The sequence below is a fragment of the Lithobates pipiens genome, unplaced genomic scaffold, assembly GCF_037356315.1.
Source record: "Lithobates pipiens isolate NorthernLeopardFrog02 unplaced genomic scaffold, aLitPip1_a1.2 Scaffold_13, whole genome shotgun sequence".
NCBI lineage: Eukaryota > Metazoa > Chordata > Amphibia > Anura > Ranidae > Lithobates > Lithobates pipiens.
In genome coordinates, this window is record NW_027507718.1 from 232931157 (window position 1) to 232949874 (window position 18718).

The 18718-nt window shown below is 41.2% G+C and overlaps 1 protein-coding gene and 2 long non-coding RNA genes across 3 annotated transcripts in view; 2 read left to right on the plus strand and 1 right to left on the minus strand.

Annotated features, from left to right (window-relative positions):
* The window catches only part of PDE4C (phosphodiesterase 4C), a 142481-nt gene that overhangs the window by 55877 nt on the left and 67886 nt on the right, over positions 1–18718 (plus strand). Inside the window, exon 6 of the mRNA XM_077478431.1 lies at positions 17168–17280. Within this exon, the coding sequence (XP_077334557.1) occupies positions 17168–17280 (113 nt within the window). The remainder of the gene's footprint in view (positions 1–17167; positions 17281–18718) is intronic.
* Positions 6938–7534, minus strand: LOC143974699 (uncharacterized). The gene is made up of 2 exons (XR_013272267.1): positions 7394–7534; positions 6938–7293 (listed from the first exon to the last, which is right to left on the minus strand). It is a non-coding gene; the product is annotated as an uncharacterized LOC143974699 (long non-coding RNA).
* Positions 9523–10119, plus strand: LOC143974700 (uncharacterized). The gene is made up of 2 exons (XR_013272268.1): positions 9523–9663; positions 9764–10119. It is a non-coding gene; the product is annotated as an uncharacterized LOC143974700 (long non-coding RNA).

Here is an 18718-nt window from a genome sequence, read left to right on the forward strand (position 1 = left end):
TGGAATTCGACTTTAAATATTATATGATACAGAATGCTGCATTTAAATGTATAAAAAGCATTCTTAATGTATCCATATTTTCAGAAAAATACCTTTTACTTATATGGAAAGCCTTAGGAAAAGGTAGAAATGTTTAGCCAATAATATACAGTACATTGTTTACTAATTGTCATTAGTGTCAGATATGCACAAAGTGCCAAGGAGACACTGAAAACGTACAGTATGTACAGGAAGGAAGGTGAAAGAAAAGCAATTAACACATGTGAGTACAAGCCATTATTTTCGCTAAATATGTAAAACAGCTTTATACCTGTCCTTTTTTCATGTGGCTTGTGTCACAGGCTATGCTGCCTTTGCCCTGCTAGAAATGGTCACATCCAACATTATATTGGGTGTGTTTTTCCTAGAATTATGTAACAATATGTAGTCATTCTTAAATTAAGCAGGTTTCCTTGCAGTCTTGTCAATTGACAGACTATATGCTGGTATCATGCCATAGGCATTATTCACCAAAGCGTACATACACATTGATGCATTAATCATGATTGCATTCATAATTAAAATAACATTTGGCTTATTTAGTACATTGAAATAGAAAACAAAATAAAACTGTGCTTGTGTAAAAATCCCAAACTAAATAATGTAATTAGCAGCACCACTGATGTGATATATTATCACATAAACAAGTAAATTTAAAAATTGTGTTGCGCTAAATAAATGAATCCGTATGTCTTCAGTATGGCACCAGCGTGATGCCTTCACAGCAATCTTATATGTGCAAAAGTTCTTGTGTATCAACATCAAATTTGGTTCCTCCACCTTGTGAATAAACTACCACCAAAAGTTAAGATGTACTCTTACCAGAGAGTATTGACCACCTATTACCGGGGTCAAAAAGGGCTCATGTGTCTCATCTGCTCTATCCACGGTCACTCCTCAGTGTAGGGTAGACGAGGGGGATCATCCATCCATCATGTGAAGACAATATTCCTCTTGACTCCGACCATAGAGCATTTAAAACAAATATGTCATCAATATATCTAGCCCACAGGACCAATTCAGTCCCACGTTGGGTATAGATGACATCCTCCTAGTAGTGAGTGTACATCTTGTATAACAGTGTAAATTTGCTGTCCCCTCAAAATAAATCAACACACAGTCATTAATGTCTAAACTGCTAGGAACAAAAGTGAGTACACCCCTAAGTGAAAATGTCCAAATTGTGCCCGATTAGCCATTTTCCCTCCCAGTGTCATGTGACACTGGGAGCAGGGGTGATAAATTTGGTGTTATCGTTCTCACTCACTCTTATACTGGTGAAGTTCAACATGGCACCTCATGGTGAATAACTCTCTGAGGATCTGAAAAAAAAAACTGTTGCTCTACAAAAAAGATGGCCTAGGCCAGTGATGGGAAACCTTGTCACCCCAGATGTGTTGGAACTACATTTCCCATGATGCTAATGCATTCTGCACTGTAGTTGAGCATCATGGGAAATGTAGTTAAAAAACATCTGGGGTGCCAAGGTTCGCCATTACTGGCCTAGGCTATAAAAAGATTGCCAAGACCCTGAAACTGAGCTGCAGCATGGTGACCAAGACCATACATCGGTTTAACAGGACAGGTTCCACTCAGAACAGGCCTCACCATGGTCAACCAAAGAAGTTGAGTGCACATGATCAGCGTCATATCCAGAGGTTGCCTTTGGGAAATAGACATATAAGTGCTGCCAGCATTGCTGCAGAGGTTAAAAGGGTGGGGGGGTCAGCCTGTGAGTGCTTAGACCATACGCTGCACACTGCATCAAATTGGTCTGCATGGCGGTTGTCCCAAAAGGAAGCCTCTTCTAAAGATGATGCACAAGAAAGCCTGCAGTTTGCTGATTAAGCAGACTAAGGATATGGATTACTAGAACCATGTCCTTTGGTCTGATGAGACCAAGATAAACTTATTTGGTTCAGACAGTGTCAAGCGTGTAGCGGCAACCAGGTGAGGCATACAAAGACAAGTGTGTCTGGCCTACAGTCAAGCATGGTGGTGGAAGTTTCATGTTTTGGGGCTGCACAAGTGCTGCCAGCACTGGGCAGCTACAGTTCATTGAGGGAACCATGGATGCCAACATGTACTGTGACATACTCAAGCAAAGCATGATCCCCTCCCTTTGGAGACTGGGCCGCAGGGCAGTATTCCAACATGATAACGACCTCAAACACTCCTCCAAGATGACCATTGCCTTGCTAAAGAAGCTGAGAGTAAGAATGATGGACTGGCCAAGCATGTCTCCAGACCGAAACCCTATTGAGCATCTGTGGGGCATCCTCAAATGAAAGGTGGAGGAGCGCATGGTCTCTAACATCCACCAGCTCCTCGATCTCGTCATGGAGGAGTGGAAGAGGACTCCAGTGACAGCCTATGAAGCTTTGGTGAACGCCATGCCCAAGAGGGTTACGGCAGTGCTTGAAAATAATGGTGGCTACACAAAATTTTTACACTTTGGGCGCAATTTGGACATTTTCACCTAGGGGCGTACTCACTTTTGTTGCCAGCGCTTTAGACATTAATGGCTGTGTGTTGAGTTATTGAGGGGACAGCACATTTACACGGTTGTACACTCACTACTTTACATTGTAGCAAAGTCTCATTTCTTCAGTGTTGTCACATGAAAAGATATGATAAAATATTTTCAAAATTGTGAAATACTGTATGTAAAGGTGCACTGCCTAAACCTGCTCTGGCCTCCTAATATCCTGGGGGTAGTTTAAGATTGGCTAATACATGAGATAGGAGACATAGGCTTCTTTTCTCTGCTGTGGGATGATTCCAGCCAATGAGCATGCTCTTTTGGAGTGAGAAGCATAATCAGAGAGAGGCTTGGTTCTCATTAATATTGTGGTGAAGCCGAATGAGGCTTAGATTAGAGCGAAGAACCGCAGAGTGAACGAGGTGAAAGCGAGGCTTGGATGGACACCGGAACTATATATAGCGATGACAGGGGGAGATGCCCAGAAGAAGTCCTCTTGCGATGAAACCGGTCGGGTTAAGGCATCATTTTCTATTATCCTTTTTTTGTTTTGAGCTAACAAACGTCTATGCTAAGGAAGATACATTTGTTTTAAATGTAATGGCATGTAAAGTGCATTACTCACAATAAAGCCCAATTTAAAAGGACTTTACACTATTTGGCATCTTATCATATTCCACTGAGCCATATGGACAGAGGCAATAGGAATATCATCTCCACATGATAGATCGATGACCCCCCCCCCCCCCCCCCCCATCTACCCTACACTGAGGAGTGACCATAGATAGAGCAGATGAGACACATGAGCCCTTTTTGACCCCCGTAATAGGTGGTCAATACTCTCTGGTAAGGAGTACATCTTAATCTTTGGTGGTGGTTTATTCACAAGGTGGAGGAACCGAATTTGATGTTGATACACAAGAACTTTTGCACATATAAGATTGCTATGAAAAGGCATCACACTGGTGCCATACTGAAGACATACAAACTAATTTATTTACTGCAACACACTTTTTAATGTATTTAATACATTGCATTAATTAAGAGAATTGGCCTGTTTCTCCATATTATATATTTCTATAGGCAAATTTTAATGGCAAAGTTCTAAATGATGCAATCCATGACCAATTAGTCCATATTAATTCTAATAACCCATTTACAGTTGTGCTCATAAGTTTACATACCCTAGCAGAATTTATGATTTTTTTTGGCCATTTTTCAGAGAATATGAATGATAACACAAAAACTTTTCTTTCACTCATGATTAGTGTTTAGCTGAAGCCATTTATTATCAATCAACTGTTTCTACTCTCTTTATATCATAATAGCAACAGAAACTACCCAAATGACCCTGTTTAAAAGTTTACACACCCTGGTGATTTTGGCCTGATAACATGCACACAAGTTGACACAAAGGGGTTTGCATGGCTAATAAAAGGTAACCATCCTCACCTGTGATCAGTTTACTTGTAATTAGTGTGTGTCTATAAAAAGTCAATGTGTTTCTGGATCCTGACAGACCCTTGCATCCAGTGCTGCACTGGCGTTTCTGGATTCTGAGTCATGGGAAAAGCAAAATAATTGTCAAAGGCTCTGCGGGAAAAGGTAGATGAACTGTATAAAACAGGAAAGGAATATAAAAAGATACCCAAGGAATTGAGACTGCCAATCAGCAGTGTTTAAACTCTAATCAAGAAGAGGAAAATAAGGGGTTCTGTTGAAACCAAACCACAAAACAATGGCTTCAGCCAAACACTAACCATGAGTGAAAGAAATATTTTTGTGTTAGCATTTATATTCTCTGAAAAATGCCCAAGAAATCATAAATTCTGCCAGGTTATGTAAACTTATGAGCACAACTGTACATGTCATGTTATTTCTTATGCAATCCCAGCCAACTGAAATGTTATTGGTTGCTGTGGGTTACTGCACTTTACACATATTAATGCACTTCTTCTACCAAATTAAATAGGCCCAGCTGTGTTTGTTTTGAAATTACAAAAATGACCCCACTGGAAACACTGACGCCAGACATTCCTTTAAAAAAATTCCATAGGAGTTTTATCCTGAGGATTGTTCTATTCCCAAGAGGCCTCCGAGCCTTTTACTTCCTGCAAACCCCAAAGTGAAAACATGATCCTTATTTTAACCTATCCATTTCATAAAGATTAATGATTAGGCTCCATTTAGGGTGAAATCCCAAAGGGACCACTGGTGGGATTTGAGTATTCTGCTTGTCAACTTACGTTCGAGAAACAATTATAGTTAGGCTGGTCTAACTACAGAAACATACTTTTTTTCCTTTTTCTGTTGAAAGATCAGGCATGTTTTAGGAAGGCAAATATATCATGAATGTAATCTGCAGACAGTGTATATAAAACACAGGAAATGTATGGTAATTTTTTGTTAACATTACTGGGAATCTGCAGAAAAGTCTGTAATAATAAGCATTCATCTTACATGTCTTTGCTGTGCTTTATATGCAAAATGTGCTTTTATAGTGGATTCTAAGGGAATATTGTTTTTGTCACTTTTTTGTGGGATACCTGCACCCAGAAATATATGTAGGCTGTCAGTTGTCTTATGAAAATATTAGTTGCTCAGCTGTCATTTAGTCCAATGGCCTGACTCGCTGACCTGGAACAAGTGTTCTGATGTCCTCCTAACTTCTGACTCCTAACTGGGCGCATCCCCTATAAGCCTACTTCACTCAGTGTATCCTCAGTTTTGTGCTAGTGTTTCAACACGATGGACCTCTTCTTCATGGAGAAATCACTCCTAGCTTAACTGGTTCTAAAGTCAAAACTTTTTTTCACCTTAATGCATTCTCTACCACTACTTGTTTCCCCCCATCCCTAAACACTTACCTGAGTCCTCCCAAGTGCTGCTTTCTCTTCCTGGTCTCAAAGAAGACACATGCAGCAGTAGGAGCCATAGGCTTCTGCTGCTGTGAGTCAAATCTTGAGAGGAGGGAGCCACGCTGTAGGTGTCAATGGATGTACACAGCCCAGCTCAAGGGGCCGCTCTGTACAGTATCATTGCACAGAGCAAGTACGTTTACCTTTTTTTTTCATTTTAACCCCTTCCCGAGCGTACGCAGATGTGCGTACTCGGCTTCCGGGGGGTATACCGGGATGATGCCCGCACCTGCAGGCATCATCCCAGTACCGTTTTTTTAGCAGGCGATTGGCTATCCAGCCATAACAACCGATGCGGCTAAAAGCCGCTCGGCTGTTATGCCGGAGGAGTGGGAGGGGACGTCCCCCCCTCCCGCCGCTGTTACCGGTGCTCCCGCTTGATCGGGAGCACCGATTCCTGCTGCGATGCCTCCGGGCGCTGGGGAGGAACTGTAACGAAGCCTCATAGTCTCCTCCTTATAGTAAACACGGAAGCGACGTCATGACGTCACTTCCCGTTTACTCGGCTGCCAATGGCGCCGGTTTTAAAAAAATATCCGGTATTCAGAATCGCCATTTTCGGCGATCTGAATACATTGAAGTGTAAAGGAGGGGTGGGGGGTCTTTTAGACCCCCGATCCCTCCATAAAGAGTACCTGTCACCGCCTATTACTGTCACCAGGGATGTTTACATTCCTTGTGACAGCAATAAAAGTGATCAAATTTTTTTTTTTTTTTAAACAATTTAGTCATTTTAAAATAAATAAAAAAAATAAAAAATTTTAAAGCGCCCGCCGTCCCCGCGAGCTCGCGAAGCAAAGAAAACGCATACGGAAGTCGTGCCCGCGTATGTAAACGGTGTTCAAATCACACATGTGAGGTATCGCCGCGATCGTCAGAGCGAGAGCAATAATTCTAGCACTAGACCTCCTCTGTAACGCTAACCTGGTAACCGTAAAAAATGTTTAAAGCGTCGCCTATTGAGATTTTTAGGTACCGTACTTTGTCGTCAATCCACAAGTGCGTGCAATTATAAAGTGTGACATGTTTGGTATCTATTTACTCGGCGTAACATTATCTTTCACATTATGCAAAAAAATGGGATAATTTTACTGTTTTTTTTTTTAATTCATGAAAGTGTCCCTTTTCCCAAAAAGTTTAAACTTTTCCCAAAAAGTTTAAAACACCGCTGCGCAAATACCGTGTGACATAAAATATTGCAACAATCGCCGTTTTATTCTCTAGAGTCTCTGTTAAAAAAATATATATAATGTTTGGGGGTTCCAAGTAATTTTCTAGCAAAAAATATGGATTTTAACTTGTAAACACCAAATGCCAAAAATAGGCTTAGTCATGAAAGGGTTAAAGCAACAACAATAATTTTAACAATTTTTTTTTATTTTATCTCTGGATTATTCAATAAACTTCACTGCCTTAATAATAATGTAAAAAGAAAAGGGGAACAAGTGGGACTTTAAACGAAGCATGTCGATTGAAAATAACAATGTATGAACACATGTGAATAAAATGATTTAGATTTAATTTATAATCAATAGCCACTAGGGGTTGTCCAAGATCGGAATGCATACAATAGTAGTACAGTAATATAAATATGGATATACACTCAATGTATCTTCATAATAGTAATCAGAGAATCTAGAAGTATAGACAAATCAATGGACATACATGGATGCAGTTCATAACAGAAATGCATAAATCAAAAATCATAAAATCACATGAACGAGTGCAAACTCAATAAGACAAAAGTTGATATTATCAAGGATTAAAATAAGCTTAGGTAGGCATCCTTAGTTTGAGAACCCGACGCGTTTCTTGGCTTCTTGCCAGTCATCAGGGGTGGGATGCATGTTTTTACTAAAAAAGCAAATAAATATGACAAATGTTAATATAGGCGGAACCTCAGTTAAATAGAGAAAATATCAAATTGGTCCACTTGATTGATAAAGTGACTTACAAAATAGCCCAAAGATTGGGCAGAACTTCCAGCAATGGGAACTGTTAGAGCTGGGATAAAACCGTCTCATCCGGGGTTGAGGCAGGGTTCAGACCATCCCCCAACAATGTCAGGGGGCAGGCCAGGGGGAACCGAAACAGACATCCTCAACACAGGTCCACTAGGTACTAAATGTATATGTGTGTTACCCAAATCTGCGAAAGAAAAAAAAGAAAAGAAAAGAAGAAAAGTGTGATGGGTCACAAAAAAAAAAAAAAAAAAAAAACCCAAAAGCAGGACACTGAGTGTTGGATTGAACGTGTTGAATGAATATAGCTGATGGCTGAAAAGTGTGTGTGAATGAGATATACATGAATGATTGGGAAATAGGAGGAGACTAAATGTGTGTTAAATAGGTGGGAATGGATGATGGGGAAGTACACAATCATCCAATTCAAATGTGTAAAAAAGTCTGTGCAGTGCTCTGAATGAAACAATGTATGTGCAAAAAGGAGAGAGGAAAAACGAAACAAAAACAAAAAAAAAAAACATGCATAAAACTATTACCCATATGTAGAGTTAAGGAGTGATCTCTTCCTAGTGGAGCACAGTGGAGGAGTGAACTGTCTGTCTGTCCCAGCTCATATACCCCAGGCTCTGGGCGGATCCCCGCCAGCGTCATGCATGATGTCTTTTGCAGCTGTGAAAAGATGAGGGAACACTCACAGCTGAGGATAATCCATACCTCAGTGGGTGCCCCTCCATCTTAGCTGCAGCATCAGGTGGAAAGACAGAAGGAAAAAAAAAAAACAAAAAAAAAAAAAAAAAAAAAACATAAAAACAAACAATAGACTCCCACCTTGCAGTGTCTATTGACACCACTCGAGGGGCCCCTTTATGCATGGCGCCGATGCGCTGAGATCGAACCCCACCACCCCCTGTGATCCACAAAGGGAGGTAGGGAGGGAGCTGAGCGCATCGCAACCCCGAAAAAATGACTGCAACATACCCAGCAAAAACAGCCCATATGTTCAATTGATTGATAAATAAATTCCAGGAAAAACAAAAACTGGAAAAAATAATATTAAAAAAGTTCTCAATAACTGATGGAAACACATATATAAATAATTTCAAACCGCAGGTTTATAAACCCGAAACCTGCGGTTTGAAATTATTTATATATGTGTTTCCATCAGTTATTGAGAACTTTTTTAATATTATTTTTTCCAGTTTTTGTTTTTCCTGGAATTTATTTATCAATCAATTGAACATATGGGCTGTTTTTGCTGGGTATGTTGCAGTCATTTTTTCGGGGTTGCGATGCGCTCAGCTCCCTCCCTACCTCCCTTTGTGGATCACAGGGGGTGGTGGGGTTCGATCTCAGCGCATCGGCGCCATGCATAAAGGGGCCCCTCGAGTGGTGTCAATAGACACTGCAAGGTGGGAGTCTATTGTTTGTTTTTATGTTTTTTTTTTTTTTTTTTTTTTTTTCCTTCTGTCTTTCCACCTGATGCTGCAGCTAAGATGGAGGGGCACCCACTGAGGTATGGATTATCCTCAGCTGTGAGTGTTCCCTCATCTTTTCACAGCTGCAAAAGACATCATGCATGACGCTGGCGGGGATCCGCCCAGAGCCTGGGGTATATGAGCTGGGACAGACAGACAGTTCACTCCTCCACTGTGCTCCACTAGGAAGAGATCACTCCTTAACTCTACATATGGGTAATAGTTTTATGCATGTTTTTTGTTTTTTTGTTTTTTTTTTTGTTTTTGTTTCGTTTTTCCTCTCTCCTTTTTGCACATACATTGTTTCATTCAGAGCACTGCACAGACTTTTTTACACATTTGAATTGGATGATTGTGTACTTCCCCATCATCCATTCCCACCTATTTAACACACATTTAGTCTCCTCCTATTTCCCAATCATTCATGTATATCTCATTCACACACACTTTTCAGCCATCAGCTATATTCATTCAACACGTTCAATCCAACACTCAGTGTCCTGCTTTTGGGGTTTTTTTTTTGTTTTTTGTTTTTTTTTTTTGTGACCCATCACACTTTTCTTCTTTTCTTTTCTTTTTTTTCTTTCGCAGATTTGGGTAACACACATATACATTTAGTACCTAGTGGACCTGTGTTGAGGATGTCTGTTTCGGTTCCCCCTGGCCTGCCCCCTGACATTGTTGGGGGATGGTCTGAACCCTGCCTCAACCCCGGATGAGACGGTTTTATCCCAGCTCTAACAGTTCCCATTGCTGGAAGTTCTGCCCAATCTTTGGGCTATTTTGTAAGTCACTTTATCAATCAAGTGGACCAATTTGATATTTTCTCTATTTAACTGAGGTTCCGCCTATATTAACATTTGTCATATTTATTTGCTTTTTTAGTAAAAACATGCATCCCACCCCTGATGACTGGCAAGAAGCCAAGAAACGCGTCGGGTTCTCAAACTAAGGATGCCTACCTAAGCTTATTTTAATCCTTGATAATATCAACTTTTGTCTTATTGAGTTTGCACTCGTTCATGTGATTTTATGATTTTTGATTTATGCATTTCTGTTATGAACTGCATCCATGTATGTCCATTGATTTGTCTATACTTCTAGATTCTCTGATTACTATTATGAAGATACATTGAGTGTATATCCATATTTATATTACTGTACTACTATTGTATGCATTCCGATCTTGGACAACCCCTAGTGGCTATTGATTATAAATTAAATCTAAATCATTTTATTCACATGTGTTCATACATTGTTATTTTCAATCGACATGCTTCGTTTAAAGTCCCACTTGTTCCCCTTTTCTTTTTACATAATGTACCCGGGATGGAAGCATGCCATTGCTACTTGGTACTGCAGCAGGTCACTTATCTTTTAAACGCCTTAATAATAATAATAATGCCAAAAAGTGTATCTGGATCAGAGCAACCTCTGTAAACCTTGGAAGCCATACCTGAGCTCCATACTGTGGAGACGGCCTGTAATGTTGTAGCATTGATTCCTGCACTTGCAGCCAAATTGCACTGCTCTTGCGAGACACATGTGGCTGCCATTCATTCTGAATAGCACCCCCGCGCATCTCAGTGTACAGTGCAATCATGAGAGCAGGAACCACATGGTCAAAAAGACCATGCGGGTTCCCTACGGCCACATTTTAAAAAAGGTGCATGCACCTTACTTGTGTGTTTTACGTGGCAAGGCAGCCCATTCCAATGAATTAACTAGTGTGAACCAAGCCTTAGTCGCAATTGCTCAGACAAATAACAGCTTTAAACACAACCATCTTCTGTGCCCAGGGCTCATAAGCACCATGCCTCTTCTACTCCCATTTCTCTACTGGAGTCAGAATCCGATATGCATGCCTTAGACGAGGCAGACAAATCCAGTAAGTGAGCCGGCAACTCCAAATCCGTATAGAAGATTTATTTGTTACATGAAGAGAGTATATAAAAAGCTGACCTGTTTCGGCAAACTGCTTTGATAACAGCACAGCCGAAACATGTCAGCCTTTTTGTATAATCTCTTCATGTAAGGAATAAATCTTCTATACGTATTTGGAGTTGCCGGCTCACTTACTGCATTTGTTTGCTCACTTGTTGTCTGGAGGACATCAGAGCCAGAGCACCCATCTGTGGACTCTATCCATGAGCTTCAATTGGGGGTTCCCCTGTTCAGAGTGCTACATCTGTTGTCTATCTGCAGACAAGGCAGATACACGAAAGAAACTGAAGAGGACATCAAGGCAGCATTAGAAGAAACTGTGGAAGATTTTCCTTCCTCAGATTGCTGCATTATTGAAGAGGAAGCTTTACGCAACATGCTTGCTAATGTAGAAAACCCCACTGCTGGTGCCCTGGCATTGCAGAGCTCGATTCTCCTCCATCTTGCCATTCCCGTTTGGGGAAAAAAAAAACTGTAAAACCATCAAAAACATTCCCTGTTCATGAACAGATAGAATGTGAAATCTATGCTTATTGGATTACTTTAGAAAGGACTTTCTTTGCTGGACTCTATCAAGTGAAAAAAAATATATATCACTAAATAGTGGTCTATTCCAGTAGCTGATCCTGCTGTGTCAGTCTTAAACATCTCAATGTATCTATTGAAGATGTTCCTTCTTTCAAAATTCTGCAGATAGAATGCTTGAGACATTCTATAAAAGGTTCTCTTTACTTTGGCAGTTTCAGCCCTGCAACCAACTCTTGCTGCAATTTCAGTATGTCAAATTGCAGCCAACTGTACTAGGGCAACAAGCAACATGACCTTATCTTCCATGATCATGCTTTAGGAGTAATTGCAGCTACCACTGTCTGCTTTTTTTGTATGGATGTCATAGAAAATGTCATGAGACAAATTTACAGAATGGCCCTAATCTACATTTACATGTGTTGAATCTTGTGGCTAAAAGCCTGGCCAGCTGAAGCCACCTTTAAAAGACACCTCACACTTTTCAAGAAAGACGTCTGTTTGAGGAGGCACTTGACCAATTTATAAAAGATGTCACAGGAGGGAAGGTTTTTCCACAGTGGAGGATCCCAAACCCCCCTCCACAGGAGCCTCTACCTTGGCAAAACATAGAGAACCTAATCACTCTACCCCGGCTCAGCAGACAGCTCACATCCCTCTCTCTATCCATATGAGCAGAGCCCTCCTCCTACTCCTGCACTCAGCTGGGTGGGGACAGGGATAGGCAGAGGAATCTGGAGCATGCAGAACTAGCTGTACTATGCCATGTCTGTGACAGACACAAAACAGACAGAGAACGGCTTGCTACTAATTAACAAAAGGCTTGCGCCTAAACTTTAGAAGAGTGGCGCAAGTGTTAGGGTTGTACTACTTTGTTAATTCCCCATAAATATTTTTTGGACCGATGTTCAGTTTTAGAAATGTTGGGTACCGGGTTTAGAAAAATGAATCAATGAAGTGTGGGACTATATTCTTGGGAAGATGAAGGGAAAACCAGTGGTGGCCCGTCCATAAGAGGCCCAGGGGCGCCACCCCCTAAACCATGCGCCCGGCCTCTAATCTGTACGCAGGGCGACTGATGCATGGATTTCAATGTTTTTTTTTAAGCACATTAGAGCCTGAAGCTCTAATTGGCTCCAAAAAGGGTGGGCTCAGGGCGCAGAGCACTGTGTCCTGAGCCCACCCAGTTGTGTGATAATAGAGAATTAACATTTGCTATTGTCTTCCTGATTCTCCTCCCGGCCAATCAGGAAGTGGGTCTTAAGACCTGATTGGCCAAGAGGAGAAGCGATCGTATTGACCGCCAAGGGAAGCCGTGGAGGAGGAAGCCACCGTGAAGCCAGAGGCGCATGGTGAAGCTGCAGAGGAGGAAGCTGCCAAGGAGGAGACGCAGGAAGGAGCCTAAGCTACCCGAGACCTAGATGGGGTAAGTGCGGGGCTGGTGGAGGGATAAGCGAGCAACGGGGTGGTTTGACTGAGCGACCGACCCTCCAAACATAATATACAGCACCAGGTGCCATTGGGGAAAACTCATTCATTATTTTGATAAAGTCTAGACACAGCATGTAATGCCTCATGTCTCCAGAATACATTAGAACAGGAAATTAAATAGCATGCTAGTCAAAATTAAGAGTTATTGGGGGTTATTTACGAAAGGCAAATCCACTTTGCACTGCAAGTGCACTTGAAAGTGCACTGAAAGTGCAGTCGCTCTAAATCTAAGAGGTAGATCTGAAATGAGTGGAAGCTCTGCTGATTTTATCATCCAATCATATGCAAGCTAAAATGCTGTTTTTGATTTTCTATGCATGTCCCCCTCAGATCTACAGTGACTTTATTTCCAAGTGCACTTGCAGTGCAAAGTGGAGTTTCCTTTAAATAACCCTCATTGTGTACATAAGCCACAGACTGGGCTGTGAAGTGTAAAGAAGTGATAACATCAGGGTTAAGGTCTTACCTTGGACCCCATTCAGTCAAAATCTTGCAAGCTTATGACATGCACATACCAATAAAATGCAGGTGAATGTTTTTAGAATTTTGTTTGCACTATATGCCACATAAAGTAATTCAGTCTCTCTGATCACTCCTTTGAACTTTTGTAGCACTACCCCTGTAAGGGCCGCTGGATGTTCAAGTCCTCCCTTATGCACACAGCCATGCAACAGGAATTTTTTCCAATTTCATGCAAACTTAAGAATCAGTTCAGGGAATGTTTGTTTTGTTTTTGCTTGGGATAACTTGGATGGAGAGTGGAAAGCCAGCACTGTAAGGACTTACTAACTTTCTGGCTGCTAGGAATAAGCCTTAGAAAGCTGTCCTCCTGTAAGATTGATGGTACAGCAAAACAGATAGCAAAAGTTTCAACTGCTGAATACAAGTGATACTTTGTAGATACATGCTAATGCACATGGCTGCTCTTGAATCCCCAGCTAGAGGTGTAGGGTAGCTTTCCTGGTTGTGAATGGTCACTAAGCTGTCCCTTAGTTAAGGATCCTGGACTCCCACATGGTCAGGATCCAGAACATTTATGGCCTTTCTCCCCACCTTCTGGGCCTTGCCCTGGGGTATGGTGAGGACTCCATTAATATTTAGACTTTAGCCTCTGTTCTTCCACCCTCTAAGTTCTAGAATTATCCAGCACATTCCGGAAGCCAGAGGGAGGTAACAGAGACCCAATCCCTGGAGCTCTGCCCAGCTAACACAAAACAAATTAACCCCAGCTCCTCTGCCTACAGAGGAGCCAACTAAATGTACCTACTAAACTGAGTTGCTACACTTTTAAACATTTAAACTTAAAGAGGAACTGCAGTCTGCTCATATAATTTGTAATAAAAACATATTTGCCATTCTGAAGCTTCCCTCCAACCACTTTACATAATATTTTATATATACTGTGATTCTGTGCTTGCCAAATATTCTGCAGAAATGTTCCTTCACGAAGTCTGGCTGCAGCCATTTTAACTGTGGGCAGCTGAAGCTGCTGCCTGGATTACAGAGAGGCACACCTCCAGCTCTGCAGCTCTCGTTGGCCCTCTTATGACTCATCCCCCCTCCCTTCCTGGCAAACGCTCACAAGAGTGAGAGATAGAGAGCTGTGCATGAGGTCATAAGCCTAGGCTAATTACCAGACAAGAAACAGGAAGTGGGCTGTAAAAGGTATTTACTGGCAGAAAAAAAAATGTTTTACTTGTCAAAGTTAAAACAGATAGATGGGAAGTTGAAAAAAATGACTGAAGGTCCGCTTTAAGCTGGACATTGACAGATCAAATCTCGGCTGCTTCAGCAGGGAAAAACCGAGATTCAATCTATGGGCAGGTTGGTTGTACTGAAGTCGACCTATCAATCAACTTCAGTACAACCAACCTGTCTTTTTTTTAATGCGATCACTGCTGGTGGCTATAGGGGTTCCTGCTGGTATAACACAATAGCATTGCAGGAAGGATCCCCCCTGTGTTGATGGAAAAATCTGGCATTTTTCTTCTCTACCACCCATGGTGGAAGGAAAGATAATTGCATAATCTGTTGGCTACTTTAGTCTTAGGCCCCTTTCACACTGGGGTGTTTTTCAGGCGATTTCGCGTTAAAAAAACGCATGTTAAGCGCTTAAAAAGAAGTCTCATCTGCAATCCCAATGTGAAAGTCTGAGTGCTTTCACACTGAGATCCCTTTCACACTGGGGCGTTTTTCAGGCGCTTTAGCTATAAAAAAAAAAAGCACCTGTAAAGCGACTGAAAGAAGCCGCAACTGAAATCCCAATGTGAAAGCCCGAGTGCTCTCACGCTGAGGCGCTATGCTGGCAGGGAGTCAAAAAAAGTCCTGCAAGCAGCTTCTTTGCAGCGCTTTTGGAGCAGTGAATACACCGCTCCTAAAGCGCCCCTTCCCATTAAAATCAATGGGAAAGCTCCTGCAAAACGCCTGCAAAGCGCTTTTGGCAGCAGAGCTTTGTGGGTGCTTTTAACCCTTTATTTGGCCACTAGCAGGGGTTAAAAGCGATCCACTAGTGCTCGAAAAACGATGGTAAAGCACCGCTAGTTTAAGCAGCGCTTTACGAGCATTTTTCGGGCGCTGGCAGTGTGAAAGGGCTCTTAAAGCACTTGGGCTTTCACATTGGGATTGCAGATGAGGCTTCTTTCAAGCGCTTTACAGGCACTTTTTTTAACGCTAAAGCGCCTGAAAAACGCCCAAGTGTGAAAGGGGTCTTAGGCTGGCCATACATAGATTGAAATTTCAATCCACACGCGGCCGCTGCAGTTAAACAGAAGCTGATCTGCTTATTGACTTCTGTTTAACCGCCATGTCAGTATATTTTTGCTTAAATCAGCACCACAGGCAATAGTCTGCTGTGCTGATCAGTGTATTCTGTTGGAGGGGGGGGTGGGGAGAATACAATGACACAAGGAGGATTCCCCATTCACCTTGACTGTGTGGACAGGGGAAATTGGGTATTTTTTTTTTACGTGCTGGTTAAACAAAACAAAAAAAAAACAGTCCCCCGTATGGCCAACTTGATTCTCATCTGTAATCTTGAGTTTTTTTGTGTTATGCACTGAGCTGTACCCAGAATCCTAAATCAGACACTGTGAGGTTCCAGATATATTCTGCTGTGCAGTTTTTAGTGTAAAGCCATTCAAAGGCAATCTCCAGGTTGCAAACATCCTTTTTATTATCTAAAAACAATGAAAAGATGTAATCAAAGAATTATAAATTGCTTTGCAGGCCTTGATGGCCATGCAAGTGTTAATGTGGACTGCAGTTAGTTTGCAGGTCGGTTGCCATGGTGATTTGGGCCTGGTATCCCTTCTTTCATCCTCTGTTTCCTCCTCCTCTACTTTCTCTCATTATCTATGCCTGGGGAGACTGCTATCACCAAAATCGTGATCGGATAACTCACAGCATGGCACAGACGTAACCCAGCATTAAATTTGTAGTGGTCTCCATTTACTAACTAGGATTTATCATTGTCTCCACACATTTCATGTATAAATACATATATATATAACATATAAAGCTGTAGCACACACATTTTATGCCAGAAGATTTATACTTTTTTTTTTAAACTGCTGTTCTCACGGATAAAGGGGGCAATAGGAAAGGGTCCTCCTCCTGCTGAAGATAACCTTGGTTCACTTTAGTTGCTATGGAAACCCTATAATGGCGTTGCCATCTATCAAATATGTACACCTAATGCATTTTTACATCTCTGCTTAAACTCAGGATCTTGCTGCTGAAGGATCACATTTTGTATTTTTATTAGTTATCTATTCTTTTTTTACTGCATTTCTGAAGCTGCAAGAAGAAAGTGTTTACCTACATTTCTGTGGCTTAGAGGTAATGCTGCATTAGGGGCAGCATCAGAACTTGTCTCTACAAATCTCTGTGTGACATTCTGCATATTTCACTGCTTGTTGGAGATTCTTTGGTGTGTACATTGTTGCAAAATAATTACTGTGACAAGTGTGATATTCTGAAGATGGAAAAGCCAGAAGCAGATATGAACTTTTTAAAACTTTGGACTCCCTGAGGAATTAAATGCTTAAATTAGTAGTACTTGTTTAGTACAAGAGAAAGTGGATTGATCAACGCAAATTATCGTATGTCAAAGACTCTTGGCACCTGCAACACTGCAAGGCAATTTTCACAGAAAGGGAAACTATATGAACATTTTTTAGAATTTTGCAGTTTCTTTTAGCATACTTAAAGCATAACTTTTGTGATCCCTGGTAGCAGTAACAAGACACGTGGAAAACTGGACATGGTTTTGCATTGAAACAAAGTATCACCATCATCCAGTCTAAATGCCTCCTTCTCTTTCCTCCATAGAGGATGCTGTTCAGAAACTGGCCATCGAAACTCTGGAAGAGTTGGATTGGTGTCTGGACCAGCTGGAGACTTTGCAGACCAGACACTCAGTTAGTGAGATGGCTTCAAACAAGGTAGGCATTTTTTTTTATATATTGGAAGATCCATATTCATTTTTTTACACAGGCATTTGAATGAGCTATCGCTTTAAACTTTATTCAACTAGTTACCACCCTTAGACTTATATTTATAAATTGCACAGCAGAACTTGCAGGCATTTACAAGTGGCACCCTGTAACCCATGCTTTCACCTAGTCCCCCAATTCTATCTACACCTTGTAATTGCAAAGCCTGAGTGGTAAATGTTTTCTTTGTGCTCTAAAACTGTCAAAGACGTAGATAGCTTGTGGGAGGGAGCAAATGACACCATAAATTGCATGGGTTGCATGGTGTCACTCGTAAATGGGCAGCAGTTTCAAGTGCAGATTGCTGGTCAATCAGATAACCCGGAAAGATGTCAAACGTGGTGCTATTTATAAAGGTACATGTGTTATACAGTATGGTTGTTTAATGTTCATAGAGTAATTCTAGGGTGAACTTCAGCATGCCATGATGGGCCATATTTTTGACCATAAATGTAAATATACATAAACACTGTATATAAATTACTATAACGTTACTTTACTGCTAAGAACAAACTTGTAAACTTTGTAAGAGAAGCAATGAAATAATAACCAGGTCTTTCAGAAACACACAGAATCAAACACGTTTTGGGTACCTTGTTGTTGTCCAACGGTGCTACCTATCAGCAGGCCCAGGCATTGTGATGTGAGGGTGGGAGAAAACAACCTATTCATATGAAAATAATAGGTTTGATCAAGCTGCTGTTTGTATATGTCACGACACTCCGGGTGGCTTTGAGGTGACCCCTTCTGTAACAACATGTGCTCAGGAGTTGTACTGGTGGAGGGGATTTGTACTTAGGGAAGCTGTACTAGTGCAAGCTTTAAAGGAGGTTGAACTAAAAAGGGAGATGATATGTACTAGTCAGAGGGGGCATGATCTGTACCGAGGAAATTTTGGCTTTTGCTCATTTATTTTTTATTCACCGTCTACTGACCTGTGCATCTTGCATGCCTGACCCATGCTGCGTATTATGCACTCCTAACCCCTGTTATAACTCTTGCTTGTGGCTAATTAAACAATTTATTTTGGTACAGGGATGGTGCCATATATTATTATGTACAGCAAGTAGGCTCAAGTTCTTAACCAATTGCACTGTCCCACAGTGCAATTTTGTCACACCCACATTTTCTTCTAGGTGCCGAAAGCTGAACCTTCCCCAGAAAACAAAATTATGTATGGTCCTGAGAAGGTTCAGTTGTTTTAAAGTTTTTTTTTTTATCTTAAACAAATACCAAAATTATACCTGTATGCACAAACTTCTATGGGTATAAAAAGGTAATGTGACATACCTCAAACTATTTGGGGAATACCTGGCTCCTTCTACAATTGCATGTGTTTTTTTTTTTTTCATTCAGCCTCCTACATACTGTTAAAGAAGCCCATGTT